The following is a 15813-nucleotide window of genomic DNA, read 5'->3' as shown; positions in this document are numbered from 1 at the left end:
AACGGCTAATACATGATAAATTGGAAGGATACGGAAGGAAGCAGCTATAACTTAATTTTAGGTTCTACCCCGGAATTTACCTGGAGGGACTGAGAAAACTAAGAAAAACTGAGAGAAACTAGTTCCGGGCCGAGATTTCAACCCGAGATCTCAAGAATACATAAATGATGAACGAAAAATAGTTGCAACTCGTCGAAGAGAGTCGTATTGAAAGCAAGTCTTATGTCTGAAGTGCTTACCCACCTGTCATAGTCGAGTCGACAGTAAAGTTTGGAGTCGCGAGTGAAGCAGGTGTGGGCAAGACGTGCTCCACAAACACTGCACTGCAGGCAGCGTTCGTGGTATGACACGTCCACCACTCGCATGATGTACCTGTCACAGATTGGCCGGCAACACACCCCGCACAGGGCCACCGACACCTTGCCACCCACGCGGTCCTCGGCCATCACAGCGGCCCTGCCCAAAACAAGAACACCTTGGTGAGAACCCTGTCTTCTGGACTTCGCCAGACCCAACCAGAGGCCCCAACAGATAAGTCTTCTACCACCTTTCTCTCTTTTACCGCATCACGAAAGCAGAATCAAGCTTTCGAAACGTCGTAATGTTATAATTTACACGATGGACAATGTTCTGAAGAAAATGTTTAATTATTATAACGCACCATTATCAGAAAACTTCATACTTCGACGAGATGATTTACATGTTCATTCTAGTCTTATTTAATTTTGTTCATGGGTATATATTTTGTTTAGAACTGTAACGGAGTGCTCGTAGATTGTTTTTTTAAATAATTCCTCCCATCTTAAAATACCCCCTACAACAGAACGCTTAAAATTGGTCCATTCGCATTGCTCATAGGGGACGTAACATGTCACAGCTTCTCACTCTATAGCACAGGCGCAAATAATCCTAACAGTAAACTTTGACACTGTGAAATAATGGCCTTACTCTTTTGAAATGCAATTTCATGCAATGTGTTGGGCTATTAGTCTTCAGCCAACTTGTAAACTTTCAAAGGGCGGGGAAAGGACAGGATAAAGTCTGTGTTAATGTGCAGTTTCTAGACAACACATTCAGTCCAAGCGATACGAAATGAGGAAGGTGGAACAGAGGGAGGAAGTGAGTGTGGGGGGGGGGGGAGGGGGCAGAGAGAAGTATTGGTAAAGTTCACAGAGCTTTGGGTAGAGAGTTTTGAGTTTCTGTGCTCCAAAGTGAAGTCTTCGGTCCCGACCGTCAGATGAAACCTAACCGCCAAAGCCTTTGATTTCTGTCCACTGACTTAGCTACGCATTTCTGAATTATAGGGTACCCAGAAGTTTTTTACAATGTCTATTTTTAATTTAAAAAGTTTCCATGGTTATTTTTTTTTATGTTGAGCCTGCATTTATGTTTACCGTGTGGAGTAGGCTTAATGTCTCTATATAATCAGGGCTGACGTATACAGTGCCATATCCAAAAGCAGATTCAACATCAACACCAAGCTTATTGAGAATTTAAGAACAGTGATGCTTAATTGATACATTAGTCCCTATTAGTGTGTTACCATCTCGCGTTATTTTGTTTCGGCCATTAAACTAAACTTTGTTTTGTATCATTACGCTTTCATAACTTGATATATTTAATGTTTAAACAATAACAAAAGTGAGGTGTGATCCGTGGATTGTATTTTAATCTTCCCCTGTTTGTCTCCTCACAATCTGATATTCGCTAAACTCCTGCGATGGCCTGACTTTGTAATCCTTTTGGTGCTTACGGTAACTTTGGCTACCGGTTAAGCCTCAGCACTTATTTGCATATTCCGATCGTCTATCCCCTGGTACGGACCCTCGTGTATCCGGGTGTCTGTGAGGGTAACTTACCCCCAGATAACCTCCTTTCATCTTCTGCTTCTCTAGTGTAACTCAATCCGTAGAGTTCTCTGCATTGCACGCTTCAATATTATATGCGTTTCCATGCACTGTAACCCCTTCTCTGTCCCATCACAGAGGGGCGAAGCAATAACTTAGACAGACGTGACCCTCTCTGTTTAAACTAAGACGCAGCGAGGTCGGGTCTGTAACACCTGTGTGTATGACGCGAGACATTCTGTTGTTTGACACGAATAACATTTGTGTTAAATTAATACAACTCAAATGCGTTTATTGCTTAGTGTTTAACACGAATAACTTTGCTGTTTTAAATTAAGGATTGGATGAACAAATCTTTCAGACCGTCGAAGAATGGTCTTTCTGTGTAGCGTTATGAACCAGATATTACTGTAAATAAGCATATATGATTTACCCCAAGTGTGGGTAAGCAAAAAAGTTTTGATTTCTGATTTTAAGGAAATTATTTTCTATTATTCGAGCATCAAAATCGTTACAGGTGCTTGCAACGCGCAGAGCACCACAAAGTCAGTGGCTGACTGCGTGTACGAAGAAAGACGCCAAGCTCTGACGTGACAAGTGACGCCTATGTTGTTCCTAAGTAGTCAAGATTTAGTTTTTGTCCCCTGCTCTGAATCAATTAATCACGCTTGGTGTAATTCCCTTCTGAATATCCGATTACGCGGCTCTGTGGATGCTGCATGCTCTAGGAACAAGGATGACGGAAGGGCGTGTGGGAGATGGAGTGAGGAGGAGGAGGAGGTCACAGACTACACGTGACTGCAGTCAGCTGAGACAGGCGATGGGAGTCCAGCATACAGAACGCACAGATACACACAGAATGTCTATATTAGCACTATCTTGCTGAATGTTTAGTAAACGTCATCGTAATTGACGATCAAGGTTTAAGCCGTTTGGTTCTTTCTGACCATCGTATTCGAGGGTGTCCAAAGTCTCTAATTCCGTTATGTCTGTACTTCTAGATTTGTTCTGACATTCTGAAATCTTGGTTTTTAAATTTTTGTAGGAAATCCTGAGGTGTAGATGGGATGATAATTATCATAAAGAAACAGGGTATGAGAGTATGGACTGGCTTAGAGTGAGTCAGTGTATGGACCGGTAGAAATCTACAGTAAAATCAGCAATAAACCTTCGGGTAGCAATGAAATGTGGACAATGTAAGGACTGTGTTTCATGGAGTGAGTTAGCCTGTTTCCTTGTAACTTAAGCAAGAATCAGTTGTGAGAGTTTCATTCATCGAAGACACTTGATTTATTTTCGGATTCTTAACAGAGCTGTGGATGACATGAGGTCAAACCCACGTATTGAGTGCCACATGGCATGTGACAAACCAACCTCTGACATCTCTGCAGTTCCGCAATGGGGGTTCGCTCTATTTTAGTGATTGTAAAGGTCGAGCACGTTAGTTGAGGTGATGACAGGGAGATCCCATTAGCGCGTAAGACTTCGGGTTGCATGTGTTCACGAGGCACCCTCTACATTTGTGTCAACAACTACAAGTCCTTAATCTATTTACGGCTTACGTTAATACAGGGATGTCCATGCGGAAGATCCACATGATAAGAAAATAAATAAACATTAAGAAACTGAGTCAGTTGGCCTATGCTGAGAAACAGCTTAGGAACTTAAAAATATTAATTTACCAGTTGGAATTGCCATTATGTTTGATGTCATTTATAATATAGGATTTTGATTTCGTAGTTTTTCTCCTTAAATTTGAAATTTGGTTCTGTTAAGAGTAAGGAAGTAAAAATGTACACAGCCGTATATACAGAATACTCCACGGTGCAACCCAAATGACCACGGATGATTCACGCAGGTCATAATTTTTTTGTAATGCTGTATCTCCTTATGTAATGAAAGTAATTACCTGACACCAGAAAATTCAGAGGTGCCCCCATCGTCAGGGTGATTGCCCTGATGATGGAGCCAGCAAGAATCTCTGAAACGTCGGTAAACTTCTACAAGATTACACGGCACAACGACCTAGGAAACCGTCATCTTCAGTTGTTCGTCTTATTTATTAATATTTAATTACAATTTATGTTTCTGTTACTTTGCATATTCTCTAAACCCTGGAAACGGAAACTCCTCTAAATAATATTGAAATCAGTCAGTACCTAAAATAAATCACAAGACATCTGCGCTCTAAGAACCAATTATTTAATGATGTTTAGAGAAATAATCGCTGTTTAGAGCGAGAATCATATGAAATACAAAACGCAAGGTTAATGACTATTAAAGCAGGTGGTATATATAGTTACCACTTGGCTTTAAGTGAATACTTGGGCGTTCGTTACTTGATATGACCTTCCAGGTCCGTAGCTGATAATTCCCACCCTAACTGTTTGAATCTGAGGAGAGCCGGATGTCTTTATAAGGATTCGCCGTGCTGATGCGGCAACTTCTCGTACGTCTCTGTACAGCTTGTAGTCTAATCGCTTTTTATCGGGCGTTGAGGATTAATTGGCCCTGTACGTCACAGAATAGTTGATAGGTTCTGTTTTTGAGTATTTCTCTGAGTAAGTGAGTTTTTCCTTCGTGTGCATAGAATGTGAAAGATTGCAAAGACTTCTTATTACCACAAAACATGTGGAAATAAACTTAACGTCTCAGTTCTGTAAGTATAATTATTCTCTTCAATCATTCATAACACAATAATTTTATCTTACAACTACCACTTTAGTAACTTACGGTGTGTACATAGACATATTTATCCCTCGAGATGTGATTCACTCCTTTGGAATCTATTAGCAATAAACAGCAAGCAATCTAAATGAAGATATAATATGAGAAGCTTAAACCTGAGGTTAGATGTTACTGGTAGGGTCAGGCATATCAGATTCTAAAAGCAATTAGGCCTACCTCGAATTCATTAAGCTGCCGTTAAACGTTAAGTTTGTCGACGGGAAAAGGAGCTTCTGCGAGGCAAGTTTCGCCATCTTCTCGCGTCCTCGTCTCTTCGTCGTTTTGCCTGTCTGCGTGTCATGATCAATACGAGAGCAGTGGAAGGCGAAGTGTGGCTGGCGCGTTGAACGGACGTGAGTGGTCCGAAACGGAAGACCAGTGACTAGATCCTTTGAAGGAATTCAACGACAGGCATTTTTTGAATTTCATAGAAGTTTACCTACGTTTCAGAAGTACTTCCTGCCTCTGTCATCAGGGCGATATATCACCTTTGGTGAACTTCTACCAGACTACACGGCACTACAGCCCAGAAGACGGATTACATCACTTCGACAGACCCTGGACCTGCAATAGAATTGTCTAATCTCGGGAGATTTTACTGCATCTCAGTTCTCTTTAGATTTTAGTAATAAACTTTCTCACTCATTCGCATTATGGGAGTTCGGGCGAAGGTGCGCTAGTTGCCAGCCGCCAGTGCGCGCAATGAAAGCAGAATCGTTGATGAATAGGAAGTGAAAAATACTTATTTTCGTTCGCTTCCTGTCATATTTTATAACATTTCATTCGAATTAAACAGAAGTTCTATAAAATGGGCCTACTTATTCTTATATTCATATGTTACTGTTACTACCTGTCAGTGTGTGTGTATAACTTTGGAACGGCGAACTTGCGGTTGTGAGAATCTTTCAACAGGATGTGGTTATTTCATGAGGTTACGGGTTTTTGAGTGGGGGAAGGTACCAGAAGTTAGGACGGAAGCATCAGACAATTATCTGAAAAACTATTTGGGCGGGAGGGTTTTGTATTCTATATCTGAGGGAGGAATGGAGTAATCTACGGTTCCGAACACCCATACCTTCAAAATGCTTATCTATCTTTTTATCGGCTTCTGATTATAAAAGCGAGATATAAAGCCTGTGATGGAGTATCCTATGCACATACACAAATACCTCAGTCTTTTTATTATTATTCTGCCTTTAACCCCATCCTTCCCCGTATTTCTCTAACATCTAGCACTCTTTCACAGCTATAGAAAATTATTGGAATTTAAAATGCAGGGGTAGTTTTAGGGGTGGTGGTATATACTACTTCTGCAGGTTTCCAAATACCAGTGGTTTGGGCTGAAAGTCCCACCTACATCCCCCTATTGCAACCATACACACTACAGCTCTCACCCCTGACGTATAGGCTACACACCATCCCCCCATCCTCATTCACAAAAAAAACTGTTTTTATCCGGACATTTGTCTTGTGTAATGTGCCCCATGGTGTTAACCCGGGCTCCAGCATAGGAAGCTATGCTTTGGTGGGGTCTGCCTGGTATTGCGAGCGTATTTTCTGATGGTTGCTCGTAGATGTTGCCACTGTGACATCAGAACAGAAGATGTATGTGGGATTCGCCACATCCTCATCCCTCTGTACACGGGATTTGAGATCGGTGATGGCCCAATGATGGATGGTGCTAGTCGCAGAATACACACCCATACCAGGTTTTCGTGTTATATAATACGAACACAGAGTGTATATATTCTGACGGTACAGTGTGTGAGTTGTTGATGGTTGCGGGGTGGGGAGGCATGTGATAGCCGAACGATTTACAATGTTGTTTATTATGAGGCCCGTGGAAATGTTCGTACAACATACAAGTACAGATTATCTCACTACAGTAAGCGACAAACCAGTCAGAAAATGGCGTTACGTCAATATAATTTAATTCGATTAATCACCGCGTCACCCTATGCTACAACACCAGCCCCCTTACAAAAGCAGAAGACTATATGACCTCAAGAAAATGCTATTTAGTAAGTAATTTACTCAATAAATAGTACAGCTTTCTCTAAAGTACGTCACGTTGCTGTCTAGTGGGTAGGATCTCTGTTTCTTAATCCGGAGTTCCGGTTCGAATCTTGGTCCGGTTACTTTGGCTCTAGATTGAGATAAATGGATAGATTCACACTTGTGTCGCTTTATCCCGAAGAAGTAAGCCGGTATCCATTGGATGGGAGGTTAGGTGGGCCCCAGAGTCGAAGAGAAAATTTCCTGTCCTGTTACGTATTGAACAAAGCTCTTCTCGGCCTCTCAGTGCTGCCGAAATGCATCTCTGCAGACGCCAAGTAACGCCAGCAAATTATTATGTTTTTGTTGTGATGGGGTGAAACTACGTCCCTGTGGAACTGCGGCTGCTAACGGACGCACATCCCACAGATGGGAGAAACGACAGAATGCTGATGACAGAGAAATGAAGGACGCGTGGAAGGACCTGTCCAAATGCCACTGTGTCCAGTACAAATCCAGTATGGACTAGGGAGCGAACCAAGGCCTTTGAAGTGAGAAGCTGGCCATTATATGTTTATTAAGCTGTGTCTGAGGTCTGGGCACCTGCGAAATTCCACAGGGAGACTAAATGGGAACTGTAGGAACAGTTCCAGCAGTAGGTCACTTGTACACAAACAAGCAAGCACACAGAAACAGTTCCACAAGTGAGGAGAATGAACTGTTTTTGCTGCCAGAAAGTTTCGTAGGAACTTCTACGTGTTGAAGAGAGATTTACGTGTTTACAGTATTGCTTTCTCCTTTTTGTTTATTGTATTTAATTATAATTAACTTTCGCAGCAAGTACAAATGCTTATATTAGCATATACCTACTCTACTGCAAGCCTGCTGACTAAAATAATTTAAAAAAAACGTAGGCAAATACTTAGGTCTAGACGAAATTACGTAATTAAAGACACGTGCTTGAATCATGTCTATAAAAGACTCTGTTAACGGAAAGTAAATTAATAATAAACAAACAAGAAAATAAATCAACGCTTAAGACTTTAAACGTATTGATGTTTAAATATTATTATTTGTGCATTTAAGTCTGTTTTAAAAGAAAGATCCATTTTAATGTAAACCATCATCACTTCAGGTGTTACAATAAAAGCTTCATGCTTGATAAGTGATATACGATATAGGCGTATGACCTGCGGACATCTAGAAAGAACAGATCACTTCCGCCCTCAGTGATCGGGGAGGAATGACGTTTGTCCATTTGTGTGTAGGCGACGCATAATTTGTAATAAATCAGCGAAATAACTGATGGTGGGCGGAGTTTATTCATAACCACCAAGTGACGTGCATTGTGGTGTGTTCGGTCGTCCAATCTGTAACCGGATGAAGGTCAACTCTGATCAATAATGACACAGACACAGAACCGCATACCAAGATGATTCGGCTTGTGCACTCTCGGAAACAGATACAGGGGCCTGAGCGTGACAAGATAGGTTAGAAGATGTTATTAAGCTCCACGACGTGCGGGAGAGTGGAGGTATATCCTCGGCAATGGATAGGGGCGAATGGCGAGTTTCATGTTCCGGCAGCTTTAAGAGGAGATTGGTTGGGGTTAGAGCCGTTCTGGTCTTGGTGGTAGATGGAAATATTGCTGGTCATTCCGGGAAGTGAACATAATATTGAATTAAGTCTTAACACATTAGAATGACCAGATTTTAAAATAATTTTAAGTTATTTTACAATTAGATTGCCAGTATACATTTCTGCGTCACTTATTTTCTTTAAGTTTTGTTGATTATGGTTTACAATTTTTTGTTTTTGTTGATGATATTTAAATATCGGAGTTTATTTTATTCTTTATTGTTATTTACTTTAATGGGATTTATTATATGTATAATTGTAAGAATATTCAACTTTTGGACTAATATATGCGTATTTTACAACGCTGTATCAATACTAAAGTAACGAAGCTTCGAATTACGAGAGAAAGATGATTATGATTCATGAATTAGGAGAGATATGGCAGAAAATGGTCGTAGGATATTTAATTACTGTCCTGGCACGTATTTTGATATAGGTACTTGGTTAACCTATGAAAGACGACAGGGTAACTGGTTCCTACTTGGGATTCGAAAGAAGTACTCCTGAAATTTGTGACACAGGCTACTGTTACCACTGTATTAGCTCTCGGTACATATTTAGACTCATGCCACTCTGTATCTCGCAAATAATCAGTGTGGTATTTAAATAGTTAAACTTCAGATTAGGTCCAACCAACAGAGTAATGCTCTCTTTTATGTTTGTAAATGACTTCGGTGAGCGTCGATATCGTTCTGGGTTTTGACGCCGAGTGGATTCTACCTACAGGTCCACATGATATTACAACCCAGAAGACCAACATCGACAGCTTCACGGTCGGAGTCTCACATCACATAGACCGTTATACGTAACATCGTTCTAACACATGCGTCTTGAAAATTATAATCCCAACTATTACATAGTTCAATGCTGAATTATTTCTGAGTACGTGATAATAAAACTTTAAAATAAAGCGTCAACTTCTCTTGTGGCTACTGCACGGGCTTCTTACTAAAAGGACGAAGATTAGGGTTTTAAAGTGGAAAAAGTTTTTTAATTTATTTTATTCTACTGTTCATTTCGTCAGCTTTGTTATCCATTTTCACTAGGTCAACGTAATAGAAGGTGTATTGCTCTGAAACTTTCCATTTTACTAATATCGGCTCAGAATGGGGAATAATTAATATTTCACTTTTATCTGTTACAGTTAATCTAAGTTTAATCAGTATGGCAAAATGGAGACTAAGCGTTTTAAAATTTGTTCCATTCAAACGCAGATCAATATAAATATGTTTGCGTATAGGATTCGATCCCCGACGGGGGCAGAGGATTTTTCCTCTAGACTCTGGGTCCACTTAGCCTCTTAAAAAATTGGTACCGGGGTCCTTTCCCGGGGGTAAAGCACTCATCCTCTTCTAGTGCCGAGGTCAAGACTGAATAAGAGCTATATCTCTCCCCCCCAAGCGCCTACATGGCGTATAGTGGGACAGCTTTACTTTTTAAGTTCCTGCACGATTAATTGCCTGTGTTGTATGATCTATCGTTTGTTGAAATGCATTTTTCCATACATAAAGACCATATTCACTATCGGAAAATGTGGGAAAAAGTAACATGTCATCTTTTTGTCGTCAAAGCTTCCATAGAGGGTTAGTCTATAGTAGATGCGATAGAAGGGGAAATACGAATGAAAAGCGGATATTTTAGAACTGCAATAAAATATTGACTCCCATACGTAACTTTTTAACTTCGAGTGTAGGAGGAAAGAAACCTATATGGGTCTGGAGTTCATTGTGTCACTCAGTTATCAATAACTCATATCTACAGCCCTTTTCTACCCGCTGCGGATCGGTTCTGGAATATCACTGAAGGATGCAGCATTCCGAAAAGCAGAGCCTGGATTGTATTTAATATTCTCACAGCGGTGAAGCTGTGGACGTTGATCTTCTGATTTGTACCGCCGTATGGGCCAGCCCTAAAGATGGAGGCAGCATGTTTCTCCGAAACGTCGGTATCTATCTATAAATTCACACTGCGTTACAAACCAGAAGACCAAAATCGACAGCCAGGATGGTCTGTTGGTCCTACCAAAGGCACATATCAGACGTACATGAACTCCGAACATGAAGAATAGAGCACTCCATATTTAGCAGGCTTAAAAAGTTAATATCGTGAGTATTAAATTTCCTTACAAATGTTGTTACAGAATGACTGTAAATATCTAAATCTGTTTGCTGTAGGTTTACACATGTTCCTACTATTCAGCTTGTGACGTAAACACCCGCATAGGAGTGGCCTACTGATTGGTATTTAACTTATACAGTAATAAATTAAATTTAGGCATTACAAATAACATCGGTTGCTTCATTTCAAGTTCTCATGAAGGCGAATATGAAGATGGCTGTATCTTAGGTTGGTGGCGCCGTGCAGTCTGGTAGAAGGTTATCGGCTTTTCAGAGGTGCTTTAAGCTTCCGTCATGAAGGCGATAATTCTTGTAGCAAGGATGCAATCACGTCTGAAACGCCGATAAATTTCTACCAAATTTTATAGCGCAAAATCCAAAATACAAACATCTTCAATGAAGGTTATGCTATTACAAACGCTTATAATCAATATTTGGAGACATTTGTTACAGAAAACTGCTGTTCACACACTTCTATTACTTAATTAAAGTTCAATAATATAGCATTATAGTGACCGTATGCGGTAAGAATATGTAGCGCATTTATTTCTGAAGAAGTAGCGAAGTTCTAATCGGTAGAAGTCTATAGGCTTACTAGAAACGTAAATTGTTAAAAGAGTTGTATTAATTCGAGGACGTAGATCGTGTTTCTCAACTCCGTAATTTCACAAGCAGTCAAAAAAATTTAGCAGTTAACACAACCTCGGTGTAAGTTACAATAGGGTTGTTTTACAAAGTAAATAAAGTAGTACGTTTGTAGAACAGAGAAACAGGAAGGGTTGTTTCGAAAATGTTTATACTTATTTTAAATGAACTTACGCTGTACTCAGGAAGGTAGATAAAGATATTGGATTCAGAATTAATAATGTGATTTTTATTCGCAGCTAATTTATGACTTATAGATCATGTCTAGGATTAATTACTATGCCTAGTCTATGATATATCTGAAAGTTAGGTTAGGTTAGGTTGCTGTTCCTCGTTACAGTATATAATATAGTCCTTACCACAAATAAAACTCCGGTTCACCATTAATGAGGTAAAAAGGTCAACTGCTTATATTTTTTAAATAAGTAATCGATATTTACATTGAGAATGATACGAAAGCCATAAATACAAAAAGTGTACTTCCTGATTGTTAAAGTAGCTGGCACATAACGTATAAGCCTAATTAGCAGTGGGTTTTTTTAAAAATTAAATAACACTTACGTTTACTATCTATAAGCCGTAGGCGTAGAGCATCTCTAGTAAAAAAAATACTAGCTTAAAATAATTCAGTAATAATAATAATAATAGTTGTTACTATGCTGTTCATTGTATACTATGTCATAACGAAGTTTTTAATTGTTCAAGTAAGTAGACATAATGTTGAAATTATTGACAGTGTTCAAGAACCACGAAGGCCCAGGTCTAAAGAAATCCAGGAGACTGTAATGAGGTCTCATAGCCAGTATTTAACACTGACATACTAAATCTTTTAATTGTTGCCAGAAATGCTCAAGGCCTACGCATGTAGGTAGTGGCGTAAGTTGGTTTTACATTTAACACTCGTTGGTAATTAGATCTGCACATACCAATGCTTTAATAATCAGCAAGTCTGCATTTTCTATTCATGGGCTTCGTATGATTATCACTATAAACAGCGACTATTTCTCTAAACAGCATAAACCGACTGATTATAATGGTGAAATGTGGTGTTTTCTTTGCGGTACGGATTGAGTTCTTAAATGTTATTTAGAAGTTTCAGCTTCAAAGTTTTAAACAGATATAATGTTGTCGGGAAACACAGGCTACAGTTACTCTAAACACTATTAAATAGGAAAAACCGGCCATAGAAGTTTTTTAAAGAACGCCAACAATATAATTGTTTATGAAAGAGAAGTAACCACGTGTCGCATTCGTTAGTGTATTTGGGAGGCATGCCTCGCGTCAGAATATGTTTATTAAGCGAACTCACCTGCGCAATGATTTTGCACTTTATTTCTGTTAAGTCTCCTGGTAATTTTCACGTTTCCTACTACGTATTTCTGGAAATCTCAGCAAAGCTGTCCTCTTGGAGACTGCAGTGTCGTGGGATCCTCTAAGCTACCAGGGGAAGACATCTCAAAAGCATCTTCTTTTCCGCCGTCGAGGTCGTTGTAGGAAATATAATCTTAACAACTATATGGTTAAAACCGTCTTCCCGAAGGGAAACTACTTCCATACAGAAATACTAGCATGTATTATCTCTGCTCACGCATTCTACCCCCGTCTCCCTCCCAGTCCTCAACCCCCGACACCTTCGCGCGTGGCAAAGGGGCGATAGGAGTTTCTCTCGAAACGTTCTTTCCCTGGCTTGTATTCTTCCGCCGACGACGTCGCCGACCGTAAGCAGGACATAGTCTCCAGGACGGCGGGGCGGAGTCCGCCGACAGATGACTCCTCCTCTGGCGCAACTTCCATACTGGACCAATCAGCTGTTCGCGCGGGATGCAACACCGTAACAGCCAGACAGAGGCCCAGTCTGCCAATAAACTACTGTTGGTCTCTCCCGCTGCTCTGTGCTGATAAACCCTTCTCTTCTTGCAATATTCTTATTCGAGCCATTCAACTTCACTGCTCCTCATTATGTCTCTTTCCATGTCGTTCCGAAAAGGGTATAAATTTCTCTATGGTCGGAAGGAACAACTTCAGAAACAGTTAAGACTGTCGTACGGTGTTCCACTTGGGATTTATCCGAACGGTTCGGAACTTACTTTCTGTGTAGAGGAAGCAAGTGAGGAGGATTTCTGATGTTCCGTTCAGGGCCGGGTGTATGTAAATGCAGATGGCTGTCACAGTTAACTCTGCGACAGCGGTGTCCTCTTTGTCAGGGCTGCTTCACTTAAAATTAACTAACTCCATGGCACACATTTCTTCTGAAACTCAGCTGGTCAAGAAATTCCTCGCCTGTTAGAGAACCTCTATACGTAGATTGTCGCTGGACACCCTTCCACGTACACCTTCACCTTCTTAGTGGTCGAGAGGTCAGGTTTTATGGACGAAGTTTTGTCGGCCTCTCCATATCTCTCGTCTTTCCCAAGTTTGCCGAAAAATTGGACATGGTCTTCAGCTTTGCACACACGGCTGCAGCATTCGACTTACGAGCACAGCGCATTTTTAACTTCACATCTTTTCTTACATCGATACACCTCTACATGCCCCTCTAATCTCATTTTCTTTGATTTGTAAGCTCTCTAGGCCTACCCCCCCCCCCAACCCAAAATGAAAAGTATCATTAAACTCCTCATGACGTAATTTTCATTAACTTCCTATTCCTTTCCCTTTCGCCAAAAAAAAAGGTTATTTCCTCAACGCTCTTTTCTCGAACACCCCCATTCTGTGTCCTTCCCTTAATGTAAGGGACCAAGTTTATGCCTATACAAAACAATAGGTAAGATTTCTTGTACTTTAGTTCTTTAAGTTTGATGACAATCCTTATTTCAACAGGTCTACCTGTGCCGTATGTGTTGATCTCAAGCTTGTGCATAGTAATTTAAGAAGTCACCAGCAAGCTGTTCTAATTCGCTTCTGGATTCAGTCATCTATATGTGTCAGAATTTCAATTGGCTACTGCTTTAAAAGCTGCAAGTTTCTGGCTCATTTTCTGTTTATAGGATATTTTGAAACTATGTGAATAGACCTAAATTTAAAACCTTCTGCGAATATCGTTACAATATTAACATTTATACTTCTTGTAAAACAAGTTGACAGTTTTACGATGAATGATGGATGTTTGTATAACAACCTTTTGGGTCACTCTATTACTTACTAAACGTTCTCGTATTTTTGCGAGGAAAAAACGGCTAGGAATAAGTTTCGTTGCCTTTCAGTATCTGACTTATGGTGGCAATATAAGATGATTTTTTGTGAACCTAAATTCTAGACAAAATGTCACTGCTACAAATTTAAAAATTTACTTACACCTATTGTTAGGGACGTTGGAGCCAATGCCCCTTTCATTCTCAATATTTCTCGAACGCTTTAGAAGCCAAGTCTGTACGAATATATTTTTGCAAAATATTTTAAAGTTAAGACATGAACTTAGTATCATAAGAAAACAAAAGTATTGGTCTGATGTTTGCACATTTTTGTCGAAACGTACAGATGCCATAAGATATTGTTTCATTCTAAAAGTTGTGTAGATAGTAAGAAATGTTAATACTGAATACTGTGAAATGTTTATATTAGTCAGCGATAATAATCATGGCGACGGTGCGAAGCTTTAAGATCACATCCGAAAAATTTAACGTGGACCGCAACTTTACTGAGGTTATAGACGATGTTCTTCTGTCTGCTGCTACTAACAAAACCACTACTGCTACTTCTACTTCGAAAAATAATGAAGAGTAACATATTTATAATTACAAGAAACAAAATAATTCCAACTCAATTTATGACCATCTACGCAAGAACTCAGGATGCCAGACTGAGCTATGAGTCTCATCTCTTAGGTTTAAAACAATACTGTAATTGACGGCGTCGGTCTTCTGGGTTGTGACGCCGTGTGCATTTGTGGTTGGGTAGGCCTACCTGCATGCCCTCTCGGTGCCAGGGGGTGAGGCCGGGAAATACTCGTTGAATTGTCGTCAGGGCTCGATTTTAGCGCTTCGCCCCAGCGATAGTTTTCCTATTAACCAGCCCACGTTACCACCCACCGCCTGCGACGCTCTGTACGTCGCTAATTAGGTGTTGGTACCCTTGTGAATATTTTCACCTGTTTGATAACGTCGTAGTTGCTCTCGTGTTCGAATTATATTAAGTACTCCGACGGAATCTTCTGACTAAGGCCTATGAAGAAAGTAATAATATTAACCGAAATTTTAAGGGCCTTTGCGTTTCTCGACTCCAACCCAGATTGTATCATCCAACGTAACAACCAGCAGCTTTGCATTAAGCCCACAAAAGATCTTCAAATTATTTTCAGAGTAAACAGTGATCATTTATTCAAACAGTATCAACAAATTAATCTTTGTAATGGTGTCGCGTTATGTTTCCTTTTCTACAGCAACTGAATTTTTAAATATAATTTTTACGAAACTTTTTCTTCAAAAGTGCAAAAGCCTTTGAAAACACGAAATAAATCAAATACGAATGTTTAAAAATTCAGAATATACTTCATAAAACACGTGAGCCGGGATAGCTCAGTTAGTATAGTGACTAGCTACGGGCTGGACGGCCGGGGTTCGATCCCCAACGGCTCTGGGGCCCACCCAGCCTCCTCTACAATGGGTACCGGGGTCCTTTCCCGGGGGTAAAGCCGGCCGGGGCGTGATGCTGACCACTCACCTCCATCTAGTTCCGAGGTCAAGGAAGAAAGGAGCTATACCTCCACTCACCCCAAACGCCTACATGGCGTATAGCGGGACAAACTTTACTTTACTTTATAAAACACAAGATGGTCGTGTGAAAACGCTCTTTGGGAATGCTATTTCATTGATAGTGCGACCAAGTCGTCGTGGGAAAAGTGGCTC

General features: G+C 40.3%; 1 protein-coding gene across 1 annotated transcript in view; it reads right to left on the bottom strand.

Moving 5' to 3' along the window:
- LOC110827293 (LIM homeobox transcription factor 1-beta.1) overlaps positions 1 to 12513 on the bottom strand; it is a 40188-nt gene extending 27675 nt beyond the window's left edge. The window contains exons 1-2 of the mRNA XM_022058829.2: positions 12279 to 12513; positions 244 to 456 (exon numbers count right to left, since the gene is read on the bottom strand). Of these exons, the coding sequence (XP_021914521.1) occupies positions 244 to 446 (203 nt within the window). The 5' untranslated portion in view covers positions 447 to 456; positions 12279 to 12513. The remainder of the gene's footprint in view (positions 1 to 243; positions 457 to 12278) is intronic.
- Between the last annotated feature and the right edge of the window lie 3300 nt (positions 12514 to 15813).

The sequence above is a fragment of the Zootermopsis nevadensis genome, unplaced genomic scaffold (assembly GCF_977971745.1).
Source record: "Zootermopsis nevadensis isolate Lab colony 2312 unplaced genomic scaffold, Znev_1.0 Znev_ptg000020l, whole genome shotgun sequence".
NCBI lineage: Eukaryota > Metazoa > Arthropoda > Insecta > Blattodea > Termopsidae > Zootermopsis > Zootermopsis nevadensis.
This window is presented reverse-complemented; position numbering and strand designations above follow the sequence as displayed.